Source organism: Mixophyes fleayi, chromosome 4, assembly GCF_038048845.1.
Source record: "Mixophyes fleayi isolate aMixFle1 chromosome 4, aMixFle1.hap1, whole genome shotgun sequence".
Taxonomy (NCBI): Eukaryota; Metazoa; Chordata; class Amphibia; order Anura; family Limnodynastidae; genus Mixophyes; species Mixophyes fleayi.
The window spans coordinates 295,498,146-295,524,876 of record NC_134405.1 but is presented as its reverse complement, the minus strand read 5'-3'; the positions used below and the strand labels follow the sequence as shown (position 1 = coordinate 295,524,876).

General features: G+C 36.9%; 1 protein-coding gene across 1 annotated transcript; it reads right to left on the bottom strand.

Annotated features, from left to right (window-relative positions):
- Positions 1 to 1,632: 1,632 nt before the first annotated feature.
- CXCL14 (C-X-C motif chemokine ligand 14) lies at positions 1,633 to 26,206 on the bottom strand. Its single transcript, XM_075209850.1, has 4 exons — positions 25,922 to 26,206; positions 25,344 to 25,449; positions 8,696 to 8,806; positions 1,633 to 3,385 (listed from the first exon to the last, which is right to left on the bottom strand). Exons 1-4 carry the CDS (start codon positions 25,983 to 25,985, stop codon positions 3,370 to 3,372), a joined length of 297 nt encoding a protein of 98 aa, XP_075065951.1. The 5' UTR covers positions 25,986 to 26,206; the 3' UTR covers positions 1,633 to 3,369.
- Positions 26,207 to 26,731: the final 525 nt, after the last annotated feature.

Sequence of the window (26,731 nt, the reverse complement as noted above, 5' to 3'; positions counted from 1 at the left end):
ACAGGCATACTATCACTATTGCAATGGAATCTATCATCAGAAGAAAACCTTTTCTTACAATGACATGCATCTAATCTTTGTCTGTATAGACCTGAGCGCATCCACGAGTGGAGGAAGAATGACTTCTGAACATTCATTTGTAATCACTGTTAGTTTGGTTGTGCCACTAGCAGTTCTACTAGATGAGGAGAATGGACCTTTCAAAAAAAGAAAAAAAAGTGTTGCCTTAGGAGTACAGAACGTAGATTAATATATGGCAATAAATAGATTTGCTACATAAATTATATAATGTTTTTAACTCTATATAGAACCCTTAAATTTACTATTGGGTTCTATAAAAATAATTTTTCCCTTAACAAAATATGCTGTCACATGTACAGCTCTGTTTTCCATATTCCCTTACTCTGCTTTATTAAACTGCGGTGACCGACAATACCTTCTTTTGCTGGGACAATGGACATATTGTAGAGTGCAACTGGTTATATCATTATTTATTATTATTTTTGGCCCAAACCGCTACAGCTGAAGACATGTAGAGCTACCCATAGTCAAGAATGTTAATTTGTAATTACTCCTGCCCATGTGGGGCTTCACACCACAGCAGTTGAACCTAGGGTAAGGGAGAGAACCAGTTAATGCAATGCCCCAATGCACGAGAGGGGTGGGTGCAGCTAGGCATACTACAACAGGGGAAATGGGGGATTAATGTTTTGTATGTTGTTAAATATATTTTACACCACAGCAGCAGCACACTGCCAACCATCAAGATGGTGACTACTCCAATAGTGTTACATTTGATAGGTACAGACAGAACACCAACCCTTCATACATCTCAAACCTCATCTCTAAATAATATGGTGGTGCTATATAAATAAACAATAATAATAATAATATTAATAATACAAACTGGATCTGTAAACACTCATTAGACGCAGCACTGGATCTGCTCAGCAAGGCTCTTTTTCAGAGCAGTGTAGCAAACCTGCCCAATCCTGGAAGCTTCTCTATAGATACCTGGCACATCTCATTACATCAAACTGTGTTAGCTCAGATCCTTTTCTTGCTTTATATCGTTAATGTCACTAACTCATACATGATATAATGTGTTCAGAAGAGGGCTACAGACTTATAAAAACGTTTTGAAAAATATCTTCATTTAGCTTGGTCTTTAAAGATGCAATTGGTTAATAAAGTAAAAAAAAGGTCACCTATTTAAGGCTGGGGGGTAGGGCTGTGCCATACAGCTGTGTGTCTCCAGTCTCCAAGGATAATAACACTGCCTGGCTGAAAACCAGGGCTGTGTGACATTTTTGTGAGGGACATGTGAACAAGAGCACCAATGAGAAGCCTCATTCATGGACATTGCGGCTTCTGCTCCTCACGCTCACACCCCCGTTCTGCAGCCATTTTGAAGTGGTGAATAAAAAATATTCACCACTTTAGGTAACAATACAGCTTTAATTGGCTTATGACCCACATTAGAATATATCAAGCTTTGTATAAGATATCTATGAATAGTCAAACTTTGTTTATGACAACATTTAAGTAAGGGTCACCACTGAACTTTGCAGGCAAACTCAAGAAACAAAAAGAAATCTCGTTAACATCTTAATGAAAAAACAAAGTAACACATTTTATTTTTCCCCAATTTATTTATAAAAATGAATAAGAAACCACCATGCAACTTTCTACAAACTGAATGTACTTAAATAACATGATAATTTAGCAGTACAATGCATTACATATATAGATAATATACACAATAATACAAACCTTTTTCATCATAGCTTATTTACATATTAAAAAGCGTTTATCTACCCAACTAAGTTCTGTAAGAAAGGACCATATTGTTTAATATTGAATGAAATACTGTCTATTAAGCATTTGCACATAGTAAATATGTATAAAGACTGATCAGCTATATAAACATTTTTAAAACTTTACAACTTTATCTTGAAGGAAATGTGTGGGATTTTAGCTAAAAATAATTATTTTTAGAAATAATAATAATGTGTATTTTAAGTCACGTTGCTGTACCATCTATAACAAATGTTTTAGAGAGTGGAGATTGGCTTGAGCCTAGCTAGAAGAATTGTACCCTTGGAAATCCAACTAATTGCATGATCCAAACTTTAAATATGTTTTTAATGTTCCAGGTATAGCTACTTGGTGCATTCTGTAATGGGTAGACATTTGCTTCACCAGATGAGAAGACAAGTGTCACATGTGACTACATTCTCAGCCATTTTGTTTTGGAAATTCTGCGATTCTTCCTATAATAACAATTACTATGTTTATAATATTATGTAATAAAAAATACGTAATTTATCTTGGTGAGATTACAACATATTATTTTATACTGAAATACCCTGCAATTAATGGAACACATTATGTCTATAGAAATTATTAACATTCTGACATGAAAAAAAAAGAAAGCAAAATTAAAAATTATTATTTTTTTGTTCAGTGGATAGTATTTTACATATGTGAGATGCAAATATAATTTTTTTGTATAATGTTTATAATGATAAATGTGATCATTTATTAAAATTGAAACATTCAAGTGCATGTCCTTAAATAAAAAATGACTCCGTTTCTTATGAATATTTTAAGTGACAAAGTGCTTTTTTCCATGATTTAAAATAATAAGGCCATTTTAAAAATTTGTTTAAAAGAAAGTTCTCCAACCCTCACTAAAACTGGATATTTTACTGCAAGTTGGGCAAAATTATGCTATATAAATAAATATGTTTGCATTATAGGCATGGAAAAACTATAGCTTAATTGATGACCATACAATTAAAATAGCTGTAAAATCACTGACTTGAATTAAATAGAAACTTTCACTGTCATATTGTTGGCTCTTTTTGCGGAAGTGTAGTTAATAACTAAATACTTTCCACTGACTATCAGAAAGTGTTCAGTTCCATTTCATGATTTTAACTTTCATTTGTGGCAGCCAAGAAAAGTATTTAAAGTTATTGGCTTGTTTGCAAATAAAAAAGGAAAATTAAAGTGTAGTGAAAAAAATAAAGTAGTAGTAATTTTACCTAATTACTTTCTTACTAAATGAACTTATAAAGCTCACACATACTAATAATCTTTAATCATGCACAACACATCATAAAATAAAACAAAATATTTTTTCCATTTTCAGAATTATGCAGACAGTTATTAATTCAGGAGTGTATGAGCAGTTATGAATTAAAAGGTCTTATCATTTAAATGGCTATAGAATGTTACAATAGGCCCGCTTTAGGAGCATTTATATAACGGAAGTGTAAAGTCCATAAACGAGGAAAAAAAGTCATCAATTTCTGTCTTCTTTCAGGACGATTGCCTCTGCTATTGTATCTTGTAATTCTCCACTTAATCTTCATACACTCTATAAAAGTAATAGAAATTGTATATGTTAATTAACAAAACAAAATCACATTATAAAATGAAAAATACCCTCTCAAACATGTAATTACTCAATAAACTTCTATATGAAACCTAATTGAACATTTAGGTAGTTATTGATCAGAAATGTTCTTTCCACCTCTATATAAAGCTGTAGTGTTAGATGAATATGAATATGAATATGAATTTGCGTAGATTTGCCCTATATTAGCTAAATATTTTTTGGCCACTGTAGTATCAGTCCAGTTGTTGCATTCACTACAAATAAGCCAACCAGTAAGGATCAATAAACATTGTATTGAAAAGCCCCGATATCAAGTTTAATGTATTGACTGTAAGTTACTTTATAGAAAATGATTACTTGCTTGAATTAAAAGTAAAGTACCCCACCTCACCCTAAAAAAACACCACAAGAAACCCCCATGAGATTATACAGTGACTAGCCCATGTTAGCAGTTCAGATGAAATCACAACATAGACGTTTCTTTAATTAGTCATGTTTTTGCTGACTTTGAAGACAATAAGTCAGGTCCTAGCAGTGGTCTGAATCTGAATTCACAGCAGTTTCAGGTGGATCATGAGGAGACCGTAGTATTGTGATGTGATTGTTATCCTTAGAGTGATGTTGGTAATAATGTACTTATGTCCCATGCTTGAGATGATCAGATGTAAATAATAATGTATTGCCAAGTGATAAGCTTACATCTGGAATGGGTAAAAAAAGGCCAAATGTGCTCAGACCTTACATTGTGAAGTACATTGTAGAAGAAAAGAAGAATGCTAGTGCAATTGGAATGAAGAAAAGTGAAGTTGATGCCTCCTGCAATTTGTCAATTGTGTGCAATGCAAAGCAATCTGTATTTGCAGATTCTGGTGACAGAGAATTACAACATGAAATTACATAGAGGAGCTGTTCTCAGAAACTGCTGTGAAAATGAATCTAACAGTGATATTGAAGAGGAAACTGTCACAAAACTAGCAGCTGCCATTCAGCAGGCACATGGTAAGCATAAACAAACATTGACTGTCCCACAAACCGCCTCTGAGAAGAACAACTCTATGCTTCCTGCCCTTCAAAAACATTATACTGAAAAGAAAAGTGTAATTTATTGTATTCTAAGTGAAACCGATAACACAATACCAGACCAGTGCCATGGCTGCTAGTTCTTCCTCACCTACAATTATAACAAGCACTAAGGAAGTTGCCAATTCAAGAAATTAAACTAATACATCATGTATAAGTCAGTAGCCTTGCCAAACGAGTGACATGGATAAGGACAATGGTCAAATGCGTAGAATGTGCATGAAAGTCAGTTGGCGTCGCCAGGGAAGAAAGCTCAGAACATCAGCCCTGATCCATATGGAAAAGGATTAAAGTCTCCTTAGGGAAAACCACCGAGGGGCATATTCAATTACATTCGGCGATCCTGATTATGTGCGCCTGCACACTTCCCGTTACTGCAACACCGCGGATTTCCGTGAGCACCCCATAGGGTTGCAAAGGAAAATCCAGGATGTTGCGGTACTGTGTTGGCACTTTATGTGCGCATCTGAGAGTAATCGTGATCGCTGGACATAACTGAATATGCCCCCCAAGAATTAATATGAATATATTAATTGTACATCTATCTTTGTTTTCCCTTCTGATGACGATGAGGGTGATGATGATGTACACGTTACTTGTTATGGGGCTAAAGCTTCACCTTATAATAATTGTGCAGGGCAAACTAAGCTTTCAGTTATCTTCACATAATGCATGCAATGAATCCACAATAAAATTCCAAACCAGCCATGGGTAATGCTGCCAACCATAACGGCTAGAAGTATTAGATAGGGACATAAAAGAGCAGGAGACATTCTAGAGCACTGTCCTTAAATGTACACTTTTTGAACTGAATTTTTCAGACTGATAGTGAACAGAATTTCAGATCTTCATAGAGCCATAGTTAATTACAGCTGTATAGTTTATTAGTATATGTTCAATTTATGTAGTTGGTCTACTTGGGAGTGTTTCAAGACTACCGAATTTGATTTCACCTCCAAATTTAACCAATTTACTGCATATTTATGTTATCTAAGTAATGTATAATGAGATTACCTTAATTTAAGATTTATTAATGGATAATTTTTTTTCCCATAAATGCATGGAAATAAATCATGCTACTGCTCCCAAATGGAATTACTTTTGAAGTGATGGAATTAAAAGTATTAAAAGCATCCATATAAAATTCAGTTCTCAAAGTCTCCATTGTATCACTTCATCTATATTTCAAGTGATATAGCTGTTCAGGTTTCAGGAATCGTCACATGTTAAGAGTTTACTTGTTTAGCTAATGAAATCTTTACTTTCCTCTGCAACAAGAGGCATTAATTCTTCAAGTACGTAAACAGAAAGGCATTGATAAAAGATTTTAAATTAAATACGGTAATTAAATCCTGTTTGTAGTTGGGCCAACTTAATTTCCCTGACAACCCAGAAAAATAGTTATGTATATTACCACATAAGCACATATGGAATAATCTGTATTTGAAGAATTAACATCATGATCATAGCAATTTTCCTACAATAACTAGCAGTGCTAGGATCCATCCCATCTGCCTTTTCCAAAAGGAATTTTATGTATATACAGATTCATATTCTCCAAATCCTGCATTGATGGCTGTAAAAACGTTTTTACTTTAGGATTTTGCTATTTTTCTACAATCTGGTATTGCCTACTTTATCCAGTCTGAACCATGACAAAAAAAATAAAGAAATAAGAAAGACATAGATAAAAAGGTACAATTTGACACTAGACATGTTGCATTGATCTTAACCATTTGTATATATGTGGCCTGCCTAGCACTAGGCATCCCTTAAACCCCTTTCACATCCCTCAAAAGACCTTTTCATTGCCGCACGCCAAAAGGGCAGGTGTGCACTGCACCTATTCACTGTGAAACGGGGCATACATTCCGATCCATGGGACAATGCTGTCTGGGTCAGAACAGAACTCTCAAAATGGGACTGTTCCGTGTAAATCGGGACAGTGGAAGTTATGTATACAAAGAAGTACAAGTGAAGTAGGATCAGATGAATCAAACTAATGCCATTAGTGCTAGTAGAGAAACCATCACCAATGCATTGTTCTGGGGGGAAGAGAGTAGTGTAAATGGGCCCCAGGAACTCAGAAAATATAAGAATAAACATTTTACAGCCAATCTTGTGTACTGGAGCATAAGCAGACAATGGAGTCCACTGTGGAAGGTCGAAAAAAAGCTATTTTAATTAACACAGACAGCCGTACAAATTCTTATATTGAAATAGGGCAAAATTAGGACTTCTAGATATGATGAAACTATGGCTATTCAAAGACTTTGGAAAAGTACTTCTGATCTTCACATCCTACATTGCTATTCAGCTACTTTCTCACCCACTTAACCTTTAATACTAGAACAAGTGGTATCAAAGGGAGAGTAAGAGTCCATCGTCACCATCATTATTGCTTGTTTATAGGGTGTCACAGATTCTGTAACGGCAGATGGACCTATTTAGAAGTTAAAACACTTAGCAAAACTTTGTAGCATTTAAAACAGGAGAGAGGAAGCCATCAAGTGTTTAATAAGTTTCTCTAATTTAGGCTTTATATAAAATGTTCCGATTTTCTTCTGGCTGGATGTGTAGCTAATCTGTATTCTCAAGGGAAATTTCCATGCTCACAGCTGGAGCTTCTTCATGATGGACTGACACATGCTTCCAAATAAAATAATTAGAGTGACATTTCTAGTCTAATCAGAACTTGCTGCCCTCAAGAAGAAAAGTATGAACTCCACTCTAAGGTGCTATTAATAGATGTCAACTGCAGCTCGTTATCACATTCTTGACAATATCTAAATGTAAACAGTACTTAGGAGAAAGGATTTTGTTTAAAGAAAAATAATAGGTATAGTGCACATTATTTTAGAAACATTGAAAATTAATATCTCATATTTAGATAACAATGTTAGATATTTAATGCTATTTAATGTTATTTACTATTACGACATTGGTCCCCCTCGTTTGAGCTGAGCAATCTTGAAGTTCCTTTCTAAAGAGTTTTGAGAATCTGCATTTCTTTTTCTCTTTTTTTTGTGTTCCCCACAAAGGGGATTAGAGGGAATACATATATCTATTTTTATTTTTTATATTTTTGGCATCGATTGCCAATCTGGATTTTAAATTGACTGAAACTGCAGTAACTAATATACAAATATATTCTCCAGATATTACAATTGCTTAAAACCTTGCGAAAATCTCTACACCAATTTCTCATTGTCAACATGAAACATGTTAATCAAGATTACTACCTCTAGGGCAGGGTTGCTTTCAGTGGTATTTCTACTAAGGAAGGGCAAAAATGATTCTGCCTTCATACAATTTATAAATTCCAGCATGTTAATATTACATACTGCATTTTTAAAGTTAGAAATAAAAAAGTCAGCTTTAGAGACTTTTATTTTAAATAAACTTTTTTAACGAAACATTTTTTGGGTTAATTATACGTGCACCACTTGAAACATAGACTCCTCTCACCTGTCATTACAGAGAGTATATCGCAATCTTAAGCAAGTAATGAACTGATAAAAAAAACAAAATCATGGAATGATAGTTGAGGAGAATCCCCAGGGGAAACTCCCTCCCAGCTTACAGCCCCGCTGTTTGTTGGGATATAGATTGTCTATGCTCCAAGTTGCCCCAGCTATTCATCCTCCTGCTGGTATCTGGGGTGCCCAAGGCACAGGAACCAAAGGACATGACAAGCAGAACAACTACTTCGGCAAAGTTGTCACCGATTTCTATCAGACCATGAAGATAATGTGAGACAAAGATATTATTTTATTTCATATTTAGTAATGGCAAATTCAGGTAGTGAACCAAGTTCTGATTCTGCACTACCTTACACCAGTAAACCTGACAACTGTACACTATAGGAGACAATTTTATAATATGGGCTTTTTAAGATGGGAGAAGGAGGCAGTTATTGGCTTGGTGTGACTCCTGTCCAATCACATGCCAGCTTTTCTGACCTAGAATACCCTGTTTTCTTTCACTTTCGTCCAGAACTGATCTCTGTTAATTACAAAATTTGCATATTTATATGTGATAACCCCTTTAATAAGCACAATAATGGAGAGAAATATTACTTTAGTCCCACATAATTCATGGACAAAATTATAAAGTAAATATTTAAAATACTTTAGTTTATATGCAAATATTTTAGATTTAAATTGAAGACTTACTGAGAATGTTACGTATAATTTTTATTATACATACCTGCTCTTTTCCTTCCATATTGTGTACCACTTGAGGAACTTCTTTGTACTGTGTAGTTTAGGGTGCAAACAGTATTGTTGCCCTCTAAGTCTGGATACATGCATGGTCACACTAAAACAAAGGACATAGTAATGTTAGAAGAAATTAAAATAGAAAAAAGAATAAGCATAGGTATTAATATAGACAATCATAATAGAGTAGGTGGCAAATATGACTTATTAATCACCTCCCAGGATTGCATGCTTTCAAGTTAAAATAGGACTAGATAACGCTTGGGAGGTCAAATGGTGACCAAAATGTGATCTAATACTTGATGCTTGCTATATATTTTAATAAGAAGGCAAACTATTTTGCCAATGAACATGCCTGCACCTCTGTAAAGGAATTCACTGTTGGCAAACGGACTTGCATTTAGCCAGTAGTATAACTAGTCAGGGGTGTTACACTCAATCTCTGAGCCCATAGCAAAATTTGGTAAAGTCGCCCAGCAATCTGTTCAGGAGAGCATCAGTAGGGACCGTTGCATGTGCAGTGGGACCCTGTTAGGCTCTTCACTGCGTATGCACCATCCACATATCAGTGGCTTCCGTGGCTGATGAACCAGCAGGCTTCCTTCACTGCCATTACAGTGTATGTTTTGTGTATGGAGCTGAAAGTGTAGCATTTGGTTCTCTAAGGCCATTAGGTACCTGGAGGTAAAAGGGTGGCCATTGTTTATGTAAAAAAGTGCTGGGGACAATGTGCTGCAAAATAATGTACTGGACGCAATAATGCGGAGTATGCAGGACCCTCTAGATAAATTCTAACAGAAAGTAAAACTGCTAGCAGAAATTATTATAGCCTCCTTGCCTATTTACAGAACTGGCCATTTGGATATGCCAAATGTAAAATAAGAAAAAAAAAAAAGTCAACTGGACATTTATTAACTCTCCCCAAGAATGTCTAAATGTAATAATATGGTGTTTTCTCTGTGCATAACCTTTAAATTGTTTGAGTATTTGGAGCTTGTGTATAGTAATCTGTGTTTTATTTTGATTTGTATCTAAAAAAATGTCAAATCTACATTTTTGCACGTATATTATATTTGTAGAACTGTATCTGCTCACTAACCAGTAAAGTGCTGGCAACATGTGTATCACAGGCAACAATACCTAAGAGGCCAAAAGAGCAGTGCCCATGGCCCACTCATCAGTCTGAATATGTTTTTTTTTATCTGGTTTTCAGGTATATGGACACAACAAAACATATCTCCTACTCTACTTTGACAGTATATTGTATTACTTTGTTTCCAATGTAACATGTTTCATCTGTTTCCATTCAGTTCATTGAATGAAACCTAAGTAGAAAATGAACTTTAAAAAAATAAAATAAAACTTTAATGGATTCATTATTGAGGTACTGATGAGAAAACATCAGAGCAAACGCAAGTAGCCATGATTGCATCTTCAAGGCCCACAGTGTAGAGTATAGCTCCCAAGTTTACCGTATAGCACTCCGATGCCTATAGTATTCTTACACCTTGCATGCCCACACTACTTGCCTCTTCTGCCTTATATCTGATCCTTGTGACTCCATTACATATCAACTTTGCTCTCAACTTTGCTCTCCCTTGCCCCCAATTCTTGCCTCACATAACGTCGATTTGTTTCCTCTATGTCTCCACTGCCCCTCCTTTTATCTATCCTGCTCCTTAAGTCTACCAGTCCCCTTGCCTTATGCCTGTTCCTGTTTCTCCATCCTCTGTGCATTTCTGTTTTTCTTGTTTCTGCTGTCTGCTCCCCCCTTGCTTTGCCACCACAAAAAAGAGAAGTATACTGTGTCTACCACAATCTCTCTCCACTTGTCTGTCTAAGGTAGGATTGGAGTAAGGAGTAAGATAGAAGGAATAGCACAGCAAAAAGAAATAAAATAGCAGTTAAAATGTATATAATTTAATTGATCTTGCTTTAGTGCACCAGAGTGAATATTACAAGCAAACAGATTATTTATCCTTTTGTTTCCTCTATTAATAAATAATAACATTAATTAGACATGATGAAACGGAAAAGAAGTACGGTATAAATGTAGACCCAAAATGTTGCTAAAAGAAGTCACTGACTACAAGTTAAGCAATCAAATTCAAGGCCGGGATGCAACTCCTGTAATGGTACTTTTAGCAGCCATGACAAAAATCCACCTTGAAAAAAATTAATGAGGAAAATAGTCATGCTGAAACGAGCCACTCAAGATGTGTGGGACAACTGGTGACATGCATCACTAGCATTAAAAGACTGATTAACGACCCCTTCTTTCCCTAGCAGCAGTATTTGAATAATTCTCAACCACCCTCTTAATCTCCCAAGGTTACCCTCTTACCACCATCTGCACAGTTCACACAAGACTACAACCCTCTGGGCCTCTGCCCAACATTGATGTGTGACTGGATCATATGGCTCATTAGGCACTGTTTAACTATGCTTTCTACCTGGACCAGTTTGCAATGTGTGGAATTTGACCTCACGTATCAGACTCCCATTGTCCTATAGAATGTAAGCTTGCAAGCAGGGCCCTCTAACCTGCCTGCTGTATTACCCAGTATTGTTTTATTACTGTGTTTGTTTCCAATTGTAAAGCACTATATAAATGTTGCTGATGATACCCTTGTGTACCTGTTGATGCTGACACAAATTCAGAGGCACCAACAACTGCAGCATTTGGTCAAAAAACGGAAGACATTTATTTACTGGTGTCATTACTGTAAACAAAGTGCTCTTGTCACTGATTAAGAAAGTTAACAGCATTGGCAGGCAAAAGTGTAACATTGCTCAATTCTCAATAGCTGATACATGGTGAATGAATATCTAAATCTGGAGATAATTATAATAATGATCAGTTAGCGTGCAGTTTTCTCCCAGTCATCATCCCCAAGGCTGACACAAATGTACAATGTATACGTTTTGTGATTTAACAGTAGTGCTCTTCTGAAAATAGTAAGCAGGGTGGAACAGTGCTTTGCTGGACCCAACAGCTAAATTTAGATAGGGAACAGCGATGCCATTCTCACCTCTTGGCCTCCTGCTTTGCACTCTGCTCCTCTCACTTTGTGCCCTGTAGTCACCACAACCCCTGCACTCTCTATTTTCACACCCCTGTTACTAAGACTGTTTTACGTGCCTATTTAAGCCTATAATATGGGTATAGCGTCATTTTTTTTATATATATATACACACAGTATCGAACCAATATCCACTACTTTGAAATGTTGCACATTTTAATTTGTTACATCATAGGATACTATCTAATCTGAAATTCCTACCACTAAACAAAACGCTTGAATTGAATATCAATTAAAGGAATGGAAAGCTTTTTCTTAATTGCCCCCTTTTTCTTAATTGCCTCGCTGTGGCAACATACAATGCTTCAGATGTGCAAACATTTTTATTGCTAGCACAAAATATCAGCCCTCACAACCAGAAAAAATAAAACTTTCAATATGCTTGGTTGTGTGGCTTCATGAGCAACAACTAGCCATCAACAACAATGTCATGGACACATTCCAGACTGCTAGATGGGGCCTACTGACATTGATTTCTGGGCAATGTCAACTTTATTTTTGACTTGTGTTTGCATTTGCAAATAAATGTTGCTGAATTTTCATTTAAAAAAAAAATGTTTTTTAGGTCTCTGTTTCTCTGTGCAAAACTGCTTTCTCACAGAAGCCTTGTAAAATGTTTTACACCAGAGAAATGTGATTGGGAAATACCTTGAGCAGGGCCAGAAAACTATGTTGCTGTTTCCCATAGCAAATTATTTTTCGTTGGAGGGGGGATATGCCGGGGAGGAAGCAGCCTGACCTCCTGTTATCTCTGCTCTGCTCTTTTGAGCATTTGCAGGGGACTGGCTATAAGCAGTGAAGGACTGTTTCAGGTTCACTGTGTTTGCACAGACATTGCATGTGCTGATATCAACAGTAAGAGCAGGGCCTGAGTAAGGGTCTAGGCTGACCTAGGCTAATCCGCTCATAGCGCCCCCTCACCTTCCACGCCAGGCCAATATGTGGTAGATTAAAGTTAAAACATCCTTATTTTAAGATCTAGCTTCCTGCACCCACCCCCACCACTAATGTTTATGTTCGTGTATTTTTAAAAACTCGGTTCCATTTGGCTTTTAAAAAGTCACAGGAACTTTTGTCACTCATTTTGTTTTCATTAAAATCAGAACTGTATAGTGGAACGGAAGCATGAACAAGCGCTACTGAGAGTGAATATGTGATGGTGGAGGGGCCTGCGTCTGTCGCTGTCCTTGTCTCTCCTACTTGCTTTTCCCAAAAAGGGAAACCCTACCCCCCAAGGCCTTGTGCCCTAGCCTGCAGCCTAGTTAGCCTATTGGATAATCAGGTCCTGAGTGGGTGCAGGATGTGGGTTATTTACTAAAAAAAATACTAATTACAAACTAATAACAAACAGTCAAATGTGTGCTTTAACTGTCTAGCTTCACAGCAATTTACAGATTAGTTGCCATGCATTACTGCACTTTGTTAGTAAACAATCTCCAGCATCCTAGTTCAACTGCCTCATTTTCGTTCCTACAAGTCCTTGTACTGCACAGGAAAATTGAATTACAAGTTCTAAAAGCAAAACAGAGCTCTGAAGAACAAAATGCGCATACATTCATTATGTGACAGTGCCTTTGCCATTGTTTAACGGTGAATAGTATTGTGAATGAAATATCCGTGAGGCTTTCATTTGTTCTATACTGAAACAATGGATAAAATGACATTACACATTCAAATGGTATATGTTACTAACAGTGGCAAGAAACATTTCTTGGTGTCTGTCAACACTAGGAGATGCGTGTGAATGCTTTGAATGTCAATGTCATACTCTATGTCAATGTTTCAATGGGACTGCATCCATTTATAGTCTAGGAAAAAATGAGTTCATTATTAAAAAATGTTATGATATCTATTTTGCATATTGCTATTCAATATATCTTATTATTTTATGTTCTATATTTTATGATGTATATAGTTAGACTATGTTATTATAAAAACTCTTCCATTACCATAATTTAATACTACCTATTAAAGTAGCAAGTAAATCTGTTCAATTACTTATTTCCTGTTAAATTGAGAATTTTAAAATAAGGACACTGGTTTGATGAAGTGAGAAAAATTGTAGAGCGTAGATTAAGTTGAATAATTATTCATGTCATTTTAGTTAGATTACGATTGCAATGGATTTATTGTTTATTACAAATACTTTGCACAGCATAGAAAAACAGATATGTATAAAAACTTCCTGATATGTGTACATCTATGTGCTTGTGATCAAGTGCAAGCAAAAAACAACAAAGCAAACAAGCATTCAGAGGAAGATAGAAATATTGACAATAACATTAAACAAGTATAAATGCTGCTCTCAGGTCTAAAAGGAAAAACAATAATATTAAGCAAACTAAAATAAAGTCTATAAATGTACATGTCAAAGAGGCGTTTTCAAAATAATATATATTTAACATTGCTCTTCTTGTATTGCTTACTAATGTAATTTGGACATGTTGATTATAGTTGTAGTAGAAATATAATAAATAATGTATTTTTGGTTTGTTAGGATATTAGCTGTATAGTTTGCTTTTATTGATTCCCATAAGAACTCTGATTAACTAGGAATGTACACACTTGCCCTTCCATATTTTAGTAAAATTCTGTGATCCATATTTAAAAAAAAATATAAAAAAATACACCAAATATTCCTGTTTGAGAGAGATCATTATTGAATTCTCCTGTTAGTAAGGGCAGAGAATTAAACTGGTAAAATGGGTTGTCCGCTTTGTAAGTCAAGCAATGCTGCCTATATGTATAGCATTTAAGGTGGAACCTGCCAATTTTGGAGAGCGAGCTCCTGGCACTGGAGGACAGAGTCCACCCATAGCATTACCATAGGGCTTTATAAAAACAGCTGTCGACAGCCCAATGCAGTTACAACAAACACTGGCTAAGCAGTAACTGAGCTTAAGACACAAGCAGCAAGTAGTGAAAGTTGCAAGATTCTGATCGGACATTTCCAATTTTGGGGTGTTGTCCCGCTCAGTCAGGACTTTGTCCACTACTGGGTCAGCTAGAAGGCATGTCCCACTTCGTGCTGCTCTGCTCGTGAAGGGGGAGCTGGGTGCACCTAACAGAGGTGCTCACAGCATCTTCAGTGTATTTGAAAGGGACATAAAAGGATTGGACTGCATAGCATTGCGTAAAATCACACCCCTTTCATGTGGGGTCACACACTCCATTGAGTTTACATTGCAACACCTAACAAACCCCCACTTTAAGAATATTTTCCATGGCTAACTTTATAATCCGCCCCTTGTAATATCATGTGTTTTTTTTAGCTGTTGTGCTTGTAATTTCCCTTAAAAGTTTAATTTTAGTATCTGTATCAATCATTCAAGCTCACCTGGGCTGTGCATATTCCTAATAACACTTTACATTTAGTGTGTAAAAAGAAGTCCTGGATCATAATTTTGTGTATTTGTTATATAATGCTCATCTTAAAATATAATATGGAACACCCACTTACATTTATTGCTATGCATTAAGTTATAATACTTTATTTAATGGTATATAATGTATATCATATAGCATAATGTATTTTACATGGTGCAGTTTTATAGGTACAATGGTAGTTGTGAGTACAATCGCCATTTACAAAATATGGATGTATCAATAAGAAAGATGTCAAATGGCAGAAACAAAATCATGTTTTATATGTCTCAACATGTCCATCTTACACTCTGAACACTGAGGGATCATTTAGAGTTGTACGCAAGTGCGTCTAAAATGCAAACCCAAGTTGCGAACCACTCGTAATACCCTACCGAGCTGCGGCCAGTTTCCGCAGCTAGCTAACTACAAGCGCCACCTCATTCCTGCCGCACTTTTTCTCTCTTTTTTGACGTGTGTTCCGCCTGCGTCTGAGTCCGTCTAGGGTTTTATTTGCGGGTAGACGCCCATAGTATCATTATTATACACGTTCACGCCTACATAACTCCGCCCTTACCCTCGTACAGATAGACGCAAGCTGTCGCAAGTGTACACTGCGTCTGCAAAGAAGACGGAACAGGTACTAACTGAGCATGCGCATCAGTGTCAAGGTGCACGATGCGCCTGAAATGGCCTTTGCGTCCGACTCTAAATGAGGCCCTGAGTATGTACAGTATTGACTGGAAAGGCAGTTCTCACAACAGACTAGTTCTCAACAAGAACAACATCAAATGCTTATCATGTCCAATGCTTATGCTGCCATCAAGGAATGGCTTTCCCGGACAGAAGTACATACTGTACCTAGCAAATCTAACACAAGAATGAAGAGTAATCCAGGAGATGACGTTCCACAGGGTAAACTATTAACTGCTGTGTGAATACATGGTATGACAACAATGCAATAAGAGTTAGTAGGATTATTATAAGTAATCCTTTACAACAGATACTCTTGTGCAATGCCTTTTGCCAGTTATTCCTTTTTTAAAACCCTAAAAAACTGAACTGGAGAGTTGAACACTTATGGGATATTTATTGCTGCTCGCAGTCATTTAAAACATTCAGATAATATATCAGATTATACTATTTTGTAGTTGTTCTTGCATTGATATCTGCACTTCTTAAGTTTACTCTTTATTACCACTGGAAAATTATATAGTGATTGCTTTAAAAAAATGTGCTGCTTTACTAATAGTTCCCAGTCTTAAACTTGAGTAACTAAAATTATACATAAACTTATCTGCCAATATGATATTTTTCTGTATAGAATATTTAATAAAGTATTTCACTCCCTTTTTTCCCCTTTCTGCCTTCTGTAATTCCAGACACTGTTAGGAGATCCAGGAACATAGATGTTTTCATTGGAAAACAACACATGAAAATGTTTTTCAGGGCACACAGACTTGTGCCAGAGGGTTGAAACAAATTCAGATATTTCCAGTAGAAGCTGATATTGTATTCCAAGAAGTACAGAGTATTAATGTTGTTCAGTGATAATCACGTCAGTAAACCTGTGCCCAGTAGAGAAGGTTTCAGATATAACTCAACACAGGACTGCTACAGCTAAATCATGTGCACACAATAGGAGATAGCAGAACATTGGGAAATTAGTCAGTGGAACATCAGTACAGCTTTTGCACTGCCCCATCACTCCATATGCCCATCATCTATTTCTTCTCCTTCTCTAGTCATAATAGAAGTTACCACTTTCCAGGTAGACTGACAGCAAGAGGAAGCATATGGTGACATACAGACCAATCACCATGAGATTCCACATGCAGTTATTGAGGTTAGGACTGCAATGTGTCCCAATTATTCCTGGAATAACCCTCTCTATTCACAAGAAATTTAGAACACAAAATGTTAATTTTCCCAGAATTCAGACCTTTCATGCCTCTAAATGAACTGAATATACAGGGATTGTTTCCTGCAACTGGTCTGGCACTGAATCTGAACTGTGGTGAATTTTATGGCATGAGCAACTTCAGGTCACATGGGTACCCTACATTTATGTTTCAAAATCCTGGTGATTAAGAGTGGGAGAGGGGAGGTACAAGTGGGGAACACATTCTTCATACAGTAATTCTAGAGAAAGGGCACAGTGATTGGTTCATTTAGCACAAAGTACTTCCTCATATAGTGACTGCATGTGAGGAAAGTGGAAGCTTCTAAAGGCAATAGAAAATGAGGTACGCTAGTTGAGAACCTCTTTATTTCTGTCTCTATAGAATTCTGCCAACTGAAACAATCATTGGTGTCGATTTAAAAACAGTAAATTTAGAATTCATGTGATTGTAGAATTATAGAATTTATCCTGTCTGCTAATCTGATAATAATTCCGAATCTATGGTCAGACTTGGTTATGTTATGCAAACCATATACAAAGTATACAAGTAAATCTCACTTTACATGTGGGCCCAATCTGTGCTTGTGATATTTATATCCTGCCGTTCGGAACGCATGCAAAAACAACACAATCTGCCTGTGTGTGGGCAGCTCGGCCTTTGCATAATGATAGGTCAATCGAAACATGTTTACAATGTCTGTTGTCAATTTAGAAAAAAAAAAAATTGTTTTCAAAAAATGATTTACTATCATTACTTTAATTGTATTCCCAAAAATACTTTTGGAATATACATTTGGCTATAGCAAAATAATAAGTAAGCACATATACCATCTGTGCTTAGCAAAATGTAGGTCATCTGCAGTCAGACATTTGGGAGAGCTGGCACAGTAACAACAACTGCAAAACACAATTTATTAAGTAAACAGCTCTGTGATTAAATTTCATTCCAAAGATGCGCCGATGAATTTGCAATTTCCAGACTAAATGTGGATAATCGGATTAGAAAACCACAATCACGCATGTTTTGTTGCCTTGCTAGTTAACAGGATGTGCCACTTTGTTCTACCTATTCATTTTGTTTCACTCCATTTTTCAATCTAAGATCAAGTTTCACAGCCCTGTTTAAACAATTAATACAAAAGTGTTTGTATCATGTTTCATAACACAATGTGCCTCACAGGCTTAGGTGATGTTTCAAAGCAAACCCAATGAGACCGTGCTGAAAGAAATGGCTATTTAGCCTGGTCAGCTTTCCTGTGGATCCATGATTTAATTCAGGGCCGTAACTAGGGCTGTGCGACAGGGGCGACCGCCCAGGGCGCAACGCTGAAGGGGGGCGCAATTTAGGAATATTTTAGATTAATTTGGTTAAAATTGAGGTCTAGGGGGGGCGGCATTTGTCTTTCTCGCCCAGGGCACTAGAATTCTAAGTTACGGCTCTGTAATTACTACAGAAAGCGCTGAATGTGTTTTGTATATCTTTAACTGGTATATTCCATTGCATTGAATAAATACTTGGGATTTTCTTTTAACTCCATCATTTTAACTTTGAACATATGTCACAAAATATACTTAAAGTGTAATCTGCATGCCAGACAGCAGACACAATTTTTTCATTGTAGCTGTGGCGATGTGTACTGTAATAACTTCGCTCTATTGCCCAACAACATTTTCCTTATTGAAAAAAATATAATTAATTCATGACAAGAAGTTTACCTCAAGCCAGTTTTTAGGTTTAGAGGGAGTCTGTTTCTTTGGAAAGAACTGTATTTGTTTTTTAGTTTACCAATGTGAATTTTATATTTTTTTTGTCAGAAGTGATAGGAATGTGTTATTGTGGCATACTGGTTTACATATAATTTTAGTTTAGATCAAATCTATAGGGAGAAATGTACAAAATTAGATTCTGTTTTTGTATCTTTTTTACACAGTTTATGCAAACCCATGAATTTCATGATACAATCAGATCGCTGGAGTATAGTGATACTGAACATATGTTTTTTTTTTTTTTTTTAAATTTAAAGGGGGGAAATCTGCTCTAAAACCATTGCAGCCAATCAGACTTGTGCTTTTCATTGTCTAACTTGCACTAACAACCAACATCTCCTTATTGGTAGCTACGGTTATAGGACAGATTTCCACCTTTGTGCAAAGTTAGTAAATAACAATCTCTCATGTTATAGGTGCAAAACTTCCAATATTTCCACAATAAATTGATAAAAGAAACATACGAAAAAGGTTTTATAATATCAAAGACAGTGTCATACATTGGTGAAATTCTTGGCTATCAAATTTTTTTTCACTATGACTTGATCCTGGCATCCACTACAATGTAAAGGCTATATGTGTCACAAAGAGATTTTTCAACTGGTTTGCATGACAATAATTCCACTGTTTCAAATGGCCTTGAAGTCATAGCAAGTATACATTATGGGACTCATACATCGAGAAACGCAAAACGAATGTAATGTGCATTTGTTTAAAAAATACACACATATCAGGCATATGCACGTCCATATTCAACAAGGAGCGGATCTGAAGGTACGTCTATTAATGACTACAGGTCAAGACACTGCAGGATATGTCCAATAACATGTAGAACATGCAGAAAAAAAACTACTCAATTAATGTCACCTGTTAAAAATATAGTCATTAATGATAAACATTAAAAAAATATTTCCCCCCCACAAAATACTTTTTTTCAGGATGTTAATATATACTGTACATAAAATATATATTTACAGTTGCACCTGATTGAAAACACATGTTCTAGCATGCATATTCAGTTGTCATCACTAGTAATATGCACTTACACCAGACCTGTACCTGGTGCAAGTGATATGACTGAACATCACGCACCTTAGAGATGACCAAAGCTTGAATCGGACGCTGCTGCATGCACTTGAACTTGGCACAGCCTTATTCTACATTAACTACGTGCATACGCCCAGTCCCTTCCCCGTTCTGCCTAGAAAATCACAAGCTATAGTATTGGTCCTTTGCGCTAGAAAATAAACTGGACATTGCTACATTCTCTGGCGTATGGGTCATTTTTGGGCATGCTTAAAATATATATATATATTGTGATATGCGCACCCTTCTGGTGATGCACATACAACAACTTCTTGCTTGTACTTTGCTTTTATTGGTAAGAGAGCAAAAAAGCTCATAACACAAAATTCCACACACTTTATTGTGACCCGAACGCTAAATTAACAGAGACCAACACCCTAGTTGCCGGCCAGCTTGTTTGGCATCGGTCACACTGCATAATGAACAACTCAAGCTTAAATAATATATACTCCTCCCACAGCCCTAGCTTGACAGACAGGTATCACTCCTACCTAGTTTTATAAAGGAGTTCTCTTCAGCTGTTCTTTCTAATTAGTCTCTCTGCAGACAGCTATTAGCTTTGGAAAAATACCTCTAAACCACGTCAAAATATACAAGATAAATCATACTATATTATTATTTTGTCACACATATGTCCTCCACCTGTATTTCTTTAAACTACGTGCACTACTGTACAAATGTGTAACACTGTTTCCAGCCTTAGCCTGCAGTCTATCAGCTGGATACCGAACTCCTCTCTTAGAGGCCTGTGGAAAACCACTCCCTTTGTCACAATAAATATACACACCGACCAGCCACAACATTAAAACCACTGACAAGTGAAGTAAACAACATTGATTATCTCGTTACAATAGCATCTGTCAAGTGGTAGGCTATAATATGCAGAAAGTGAACAGTCAGTTCTTGAAATTGATGTGTTGGAAGCAGGAAAAATGGGCAAGTGTAAGGGACTGATTGACTTTGACAAAGGTCAAATTGTGATGGCTAGACGACTGGGTCAGAGCATCTCCAAAACGGCAGGTCTTGTTTGGTGTTCCTGGTATGCAGCATTTAGTAGCAACCAAATGTGGTCCAAGGAAGGTAACTGGGTGCCCAAGGCTCATTGATGCAGGTGGAGGGCGAAGACTAGCCCATCTGGTCCAATTCCACAGAAGAGATACTGTAGCACAAATTGCTGACAAAGTTAATGCTGGCTATGATAGAAAGGTGTCAGAACACACAATGCATAGCAGACTGGTCAGAGAGCCCAGTGCTGCCTCCTGTGGACCACTAAAACTGCCTAAAATGGGCAAGTGAGTGCCAGATCTCAAATGGAGCAATGTAAGAAGGCGGCCTGGTTTGATGAATCAAGTTTTCTTTTACACAATGTGGAAGGCAGGCTGCCTGTGCATTGTTTACCTGGGGAAGAGAAGGCACCAGAATGCACTATGGGAAGAAGGCAAGCAGATGGAGGCAGTGTGATGCTCTAGGCAATGTTCTGCTGGGGAACTCTGGGTCTTGGCATTCATGTGGATGTTACTTTGACATGTAGCACCTACCTAAACATTGTTGCAGACCAAGTACATCCCTTCATGGCAACGGTGTTCCGTGATGGCAGTGGCCTCTTTCAGCAGGATAATGTATCATGCAACAGTGCAAAAAATTTTCAGGAATGGTTTGAGGAACATTAGAAAGAGTACAAGGAGTTGACTTTGCTCCAAATTCCCCAGATCTTAATCTGTGGGATGTGCTGTAAAACAAGTCTGAGCATGAAGGCCCCACCTCACAACTTACAGGACTTAAAGAAGCTAATGTCTTGGTGCCAGATACCCCAGGACACCTTCAGAGGTCTTGTGGAGTCCATGCCCTTATGGGTCAGAACTGTTTTGGTAGTATGAGGGGGACCTACTCAATATTAAGAAGGTGCTTTTAATGTTGTGACTAATAGGTATAAAGAAAAAAAGAGACTCGAAATGTTGCTACCATTTTGAGTATAAAAAGTCTTTAATTTCTCTTGGCTACAGGTGCCATCTGTTTTCTCCTTTCTCTCTCTGTATATACAGGGGCGCACGCAGGATTGTCAGGGGGGGGGGGGTCTGACCCCCCCCCCCAAAAAAAAAAAAAACACACGAAAGAGAACTGCTGCGCAGCTCCGTTTCGGCAGCGCTGTCCTATACAGTATGTATACAATACAGCACCGCCGCGGACGCTTCTTTGACAGCGCCGCTGCTGCTGTATAGGACAGTGCCGCTATGGTGGGCACTAAGTTATACATACATACTTTAAATAAATCATTGTACATTATTAACAAATGAGAGCACTGGAAGCTGTCAGCTGCATGCTACTTACAGCTTGTGGTGTCTCTCCCCTTACCAAGAGTAAGCAGCAGAGCAGAGTCCCAGGCAGCCCATGAACAACGAGTACATTATTTTAACCCTTTGAGTGCTAATGACAAGTGGGACTTGTTCTTTTCATGATTCCATAAAGTGCAAAGGATAAGTCTCACTCATCAACTGCATGCAACAAGTAAAGAAAGATCACTTCATACCACGATCTGTAGGTTTTCTGATACTGCCGGAGGAAAGCAATCTTTCCTCCACTGGGGGGGAAAGCGTGTGTGTGTGTGTGTGCGTGTGTCACTTCATGCTCACCTGCAGGTAAAGTGGTATGCCCAGAGGTGATAAAAGCACCAGCAGCTAAGGGGTTAAGAGGCAACCAGGATAGGGGTTGCCCTGCTTTACATTGGGCACCAGATTGCAGATTGGAAATCTGCTATAAACTAGCAAAAAGAACGGCCTATGCTTTTTATATTAACAAATGTAGAATAACCTATCCTCATTCTAGTAGCCACTAGAATGAGGACAGGTTAGGGTTCTGTTTATCAGGTTTTAGTGGTACAAAATATTGGAGGCACTGCTTCTCCAAACATTGGTAGGCTTCATTGTAATTAATATTAGTTCAATTCAATAAATGGCTTCTTGTCTCAGCAATGGCACTAGTTCCTAGTGAATTTATAGGTTGCCTTTTGAAAGGTAATTGCATTGGTGTACTGAAGAGGTGTAATGATGTTGCATAAGCAAAGCCGGCGCTACTACTAGGCAAACCAAAGTAGTCACCCAGGGTGCCAGGTTTTAGGGGACACCTAAAACACTAAAGAAGTGACTGTACGGCACTCATTTAATGTTTTTAATTTCACAGTGCCTCACTGTGCGCCACCCACTGACATGGAGGGGCTACTACTGCTCCTCCATGTTGGTAATGGTCTGGGAGTGCAGTGCTGAGCTATGATGTCACATCCCAGTGTCACACTTTCAAGAGGAGAAGACATTGCCCCGTCCACGCTATACACAATGTACATAGCAGAGGAGGTTGGCGGGGCTGGGCTAGTGGATGGGGGTCCACGCCCGTGAGTGGGCCCTACACATAGTTACACTGAGTGCAGAGACTGGTGGTCCCATGGAATATACCCCATGATTTATTTACAGTTATGCAGGATAAATGTTTACAAATATTTTTTAAAACATGGTTTTGTATAAGGTATGTGACAAGAACATAATGGCGGTGCCCATGTATGTATACATTTTCAAGGCAACCCCATCAGATGGAAACCCTGGAGGAGTAGTGTTAAATACACTTTGCTAAAGAATGTATCTAACAAGCAGTTAAATGTAGGATATGAGTTATATTTGGCAAATAGATTCTTAGGTCTATTTTGCATATATAACCGAAAATTTCACAAAATCTTCAAAGATGTATGTGGTGGAAAGGTAAGCACTACATGAAGAATTTATTGAAAGACACACTAGCCATAATTCTTCAGATCCTGAACTCAATCAGTAGATTAGTGAGTAGGGGTAAATCAGTTACTGTGAATCACACTGACTGAAAAAGGGTCACACCAAACAGTCTGATGACCAGAGGACAATGCATGCATATAGCAAACAGGTTCAACATACTGAATAAGATAACTAGAAAATAGAAGGTAATTTTTAACTATACGGATTGCAAAATTGAATACGTTGCTATAATTAACATATTTATACTTTGTTCAAGCTTCACTGCCATTTTAAGCAATAAGTTATTCACCACAGAGAGATTTTCTTCACCCTAAACGTTATCTTTTCTTGAAAGCCCCCTAGCGCCAACTAATATAGCGGTGTGGGATTCCTAATATTCCGCACATTGTTTGATGAATGGTGGAATGGTGTTTCTTGGCTTTAAATGGGCACAATGTTTAAAAATGTGAATTACTTATATTTTTACATAAATGTAAATATCTGCAGATGTTATACATTTTATTGTCCTATTTCTGCATTGAATGTCCCTTTAGGATAGCCCAATAGTTCTTTCTGAAATACTAATGGCCACAGTGCTGCAAAACAGAAATTATATGTATTTTCACTAACAGTGTCTATAGCTGAAAAGGTCTGCTTTAGAGTTCAGTGAAGAGAACAGAATAGATGACCAGGGGGGAAATTTACAAAGCTGTGGGTTTGAAAAAGTAGATATGTTGCCTATAGTAACCAATCAGATTCTAGCTGTCATTTTGTAGAATGTACTAAATAAATGACAACTAGAATCTGATTGGTTGCAATAGGCAACATCTCCATTTTTTCAAACCTGAAGCTTGATAAATTTACCCCCAGGTAAGGCTAACTGATGTGAAGGAGTTGCAGAGATAAAGTGGGACCAGCACACACAGCAAATCCAAATTAGTAACATAAAATATTTTTGTAACAATATTGTGTTACTGTTCTTTTGATGCTACTTTAGACATAGAAAAACACTTGTTTTAAAATGAATAATTTAAACATCCTATGATGCCATCTGAATTTTACTTGCATTGGGAGCAACAGTGTTTTCCTCTGATTCACAGTTCTTCACAACAGCACCATACAGAACTTGGAAAATTGATAAAACAAAAGTGTATTCCTAAAGGGAAAAATCTTTTTCCCTATTGGCCATTGTGATTTAATTAAATATGTTAGGTAACAATGATGGTACTCCAGCTGTGTGAACTCCCATTTATGTGTTTTAATATATTTGTGCATGTTACATGACACTTTAAAATTAGTGGTAAGATGCCTACCATCATTCTTATTTATAACCTGATGGAACCACAAAATGTAATTTTGTTATTTTAGCAACCTGAGGTCTACAAACTTTTTTTTTTACTAGATTAGTGAGTAGGGTTAAAGGTTCATTAAAACAACATGAGCCCTGATCAGGAAAACATTTACTTGATTGAAGGCATATGCCACCGTGTTAAGGATCTTAGTCGAGGCAACAATGAGTGTGTTTGTAATTCAAAATAAATAATGCATGAGCCCCTAACATTACTGAGAGAACCTCATGATGCAACCTCTATGCATGCAGGTAAACAAAACAAAGATATATCATAAGAGTAATTATACTTTCAATTATGATTAAGAAAGAAAACAATTAATGCTACATACATAATCATCTTTTCTTCACAGTATGGATGCCTTGGTTTGATTTCCAGTTTCTGCACATCTGTAAATCTTATTTTTGGACCCTTTCTGGAACATTTGCATTTTGACCCTGGAGGAAAAAGAATTAGGGCATCTCTCAAATTCAGTGATACGAGGGCTATTAAAGACTTAAATAGAGTAAAAACTATACCAATATTTGCATAAATGACTGTGATAAAGCATTGCCTACTTATAAAATAAATACATGCATTGTGTAAATAACAACATTTAACGTTAGCTCATTTAATAAAACTAAATAGCATGAATTTAGTGTCATCTTTCTAGTTTACATGCAATATACAAGGCAATGATTTTAAACTTAAACATATATGTGACTGTGAACAAGTTAATTTAGTTTGGAAGTAATGTCAACCCTTCACAAATGAATGCAATGTGGAATAACACTGATAATCTTTTTATCAAAACATAAACAAAAGAGTTGTTAAATGCATCCTTATACTACATTCATATTATATAGCTACAACGACATATTTAGAAATGTAATGGTTTTAGCTAAGAGAAAAAAATAATGACAGACTCACCTTCCACGTGTAATGTACAGACGGCTATAATAAGCAAAAGGAATGCTGCTGGCAGGAGTTTCATGTCCCAAAACCAATTGTGTTGTTATTAACTGGAGATCTGCTTCAATCTGCTCCCCCTGTGCAGTCTCTAGTGGCTTTCTCTGTGCTGAGTTTGGAGAAATCACACTCTGTTTCTGTCCTGATGCCCTTACTGCCTTGATCGCGATCCACCTCTAGTGTGAGACTTGCCTTCCTAGCTCGTCCTCTTTTAAAACAGATCCTACAGCCCAGGGTACAAAGTCATTAACATGCATAGCAACCAAACTACTCACTGCAATTTCCTCACTCTGTGGAGGGTGGGGATTCTAGTTTACCCTATCCTGTTCTGCCTGAATAAAGTGGCTGAAAAACTGTGAGGGCTGTATGCATTTTGTAACTGATATTTGTTTTTCTAAAGTGAATTTCCAATGAAGGAACTTCTTAATATTATAAATGAATTTACTATTTTTTTATGGAACAAAAACATGTATTTTTTTTACATATAACAATACAATAAAAACATAAACAAATGTTGTAAAGTTATGATTAAAAACTGATGTAAAATATCTAAAATAAGTTTGGTTTCAAAATTAGAGTGCAAGCTTTTTCCCTCAGGATCACCTCAGGGTCAATTGTAATGAACAGGCACAAAACAGAAATGTGCATATAATTTTAGAACAAAAGTGCCTCTGTTTTGCCCTATGTGCACTGTGCTAGCAGACTGTCAGTGACTGTGTGACCTATGCTTTTGTGGCTGTCTATCTCTAACACTTTGACCCAACCTGCTGG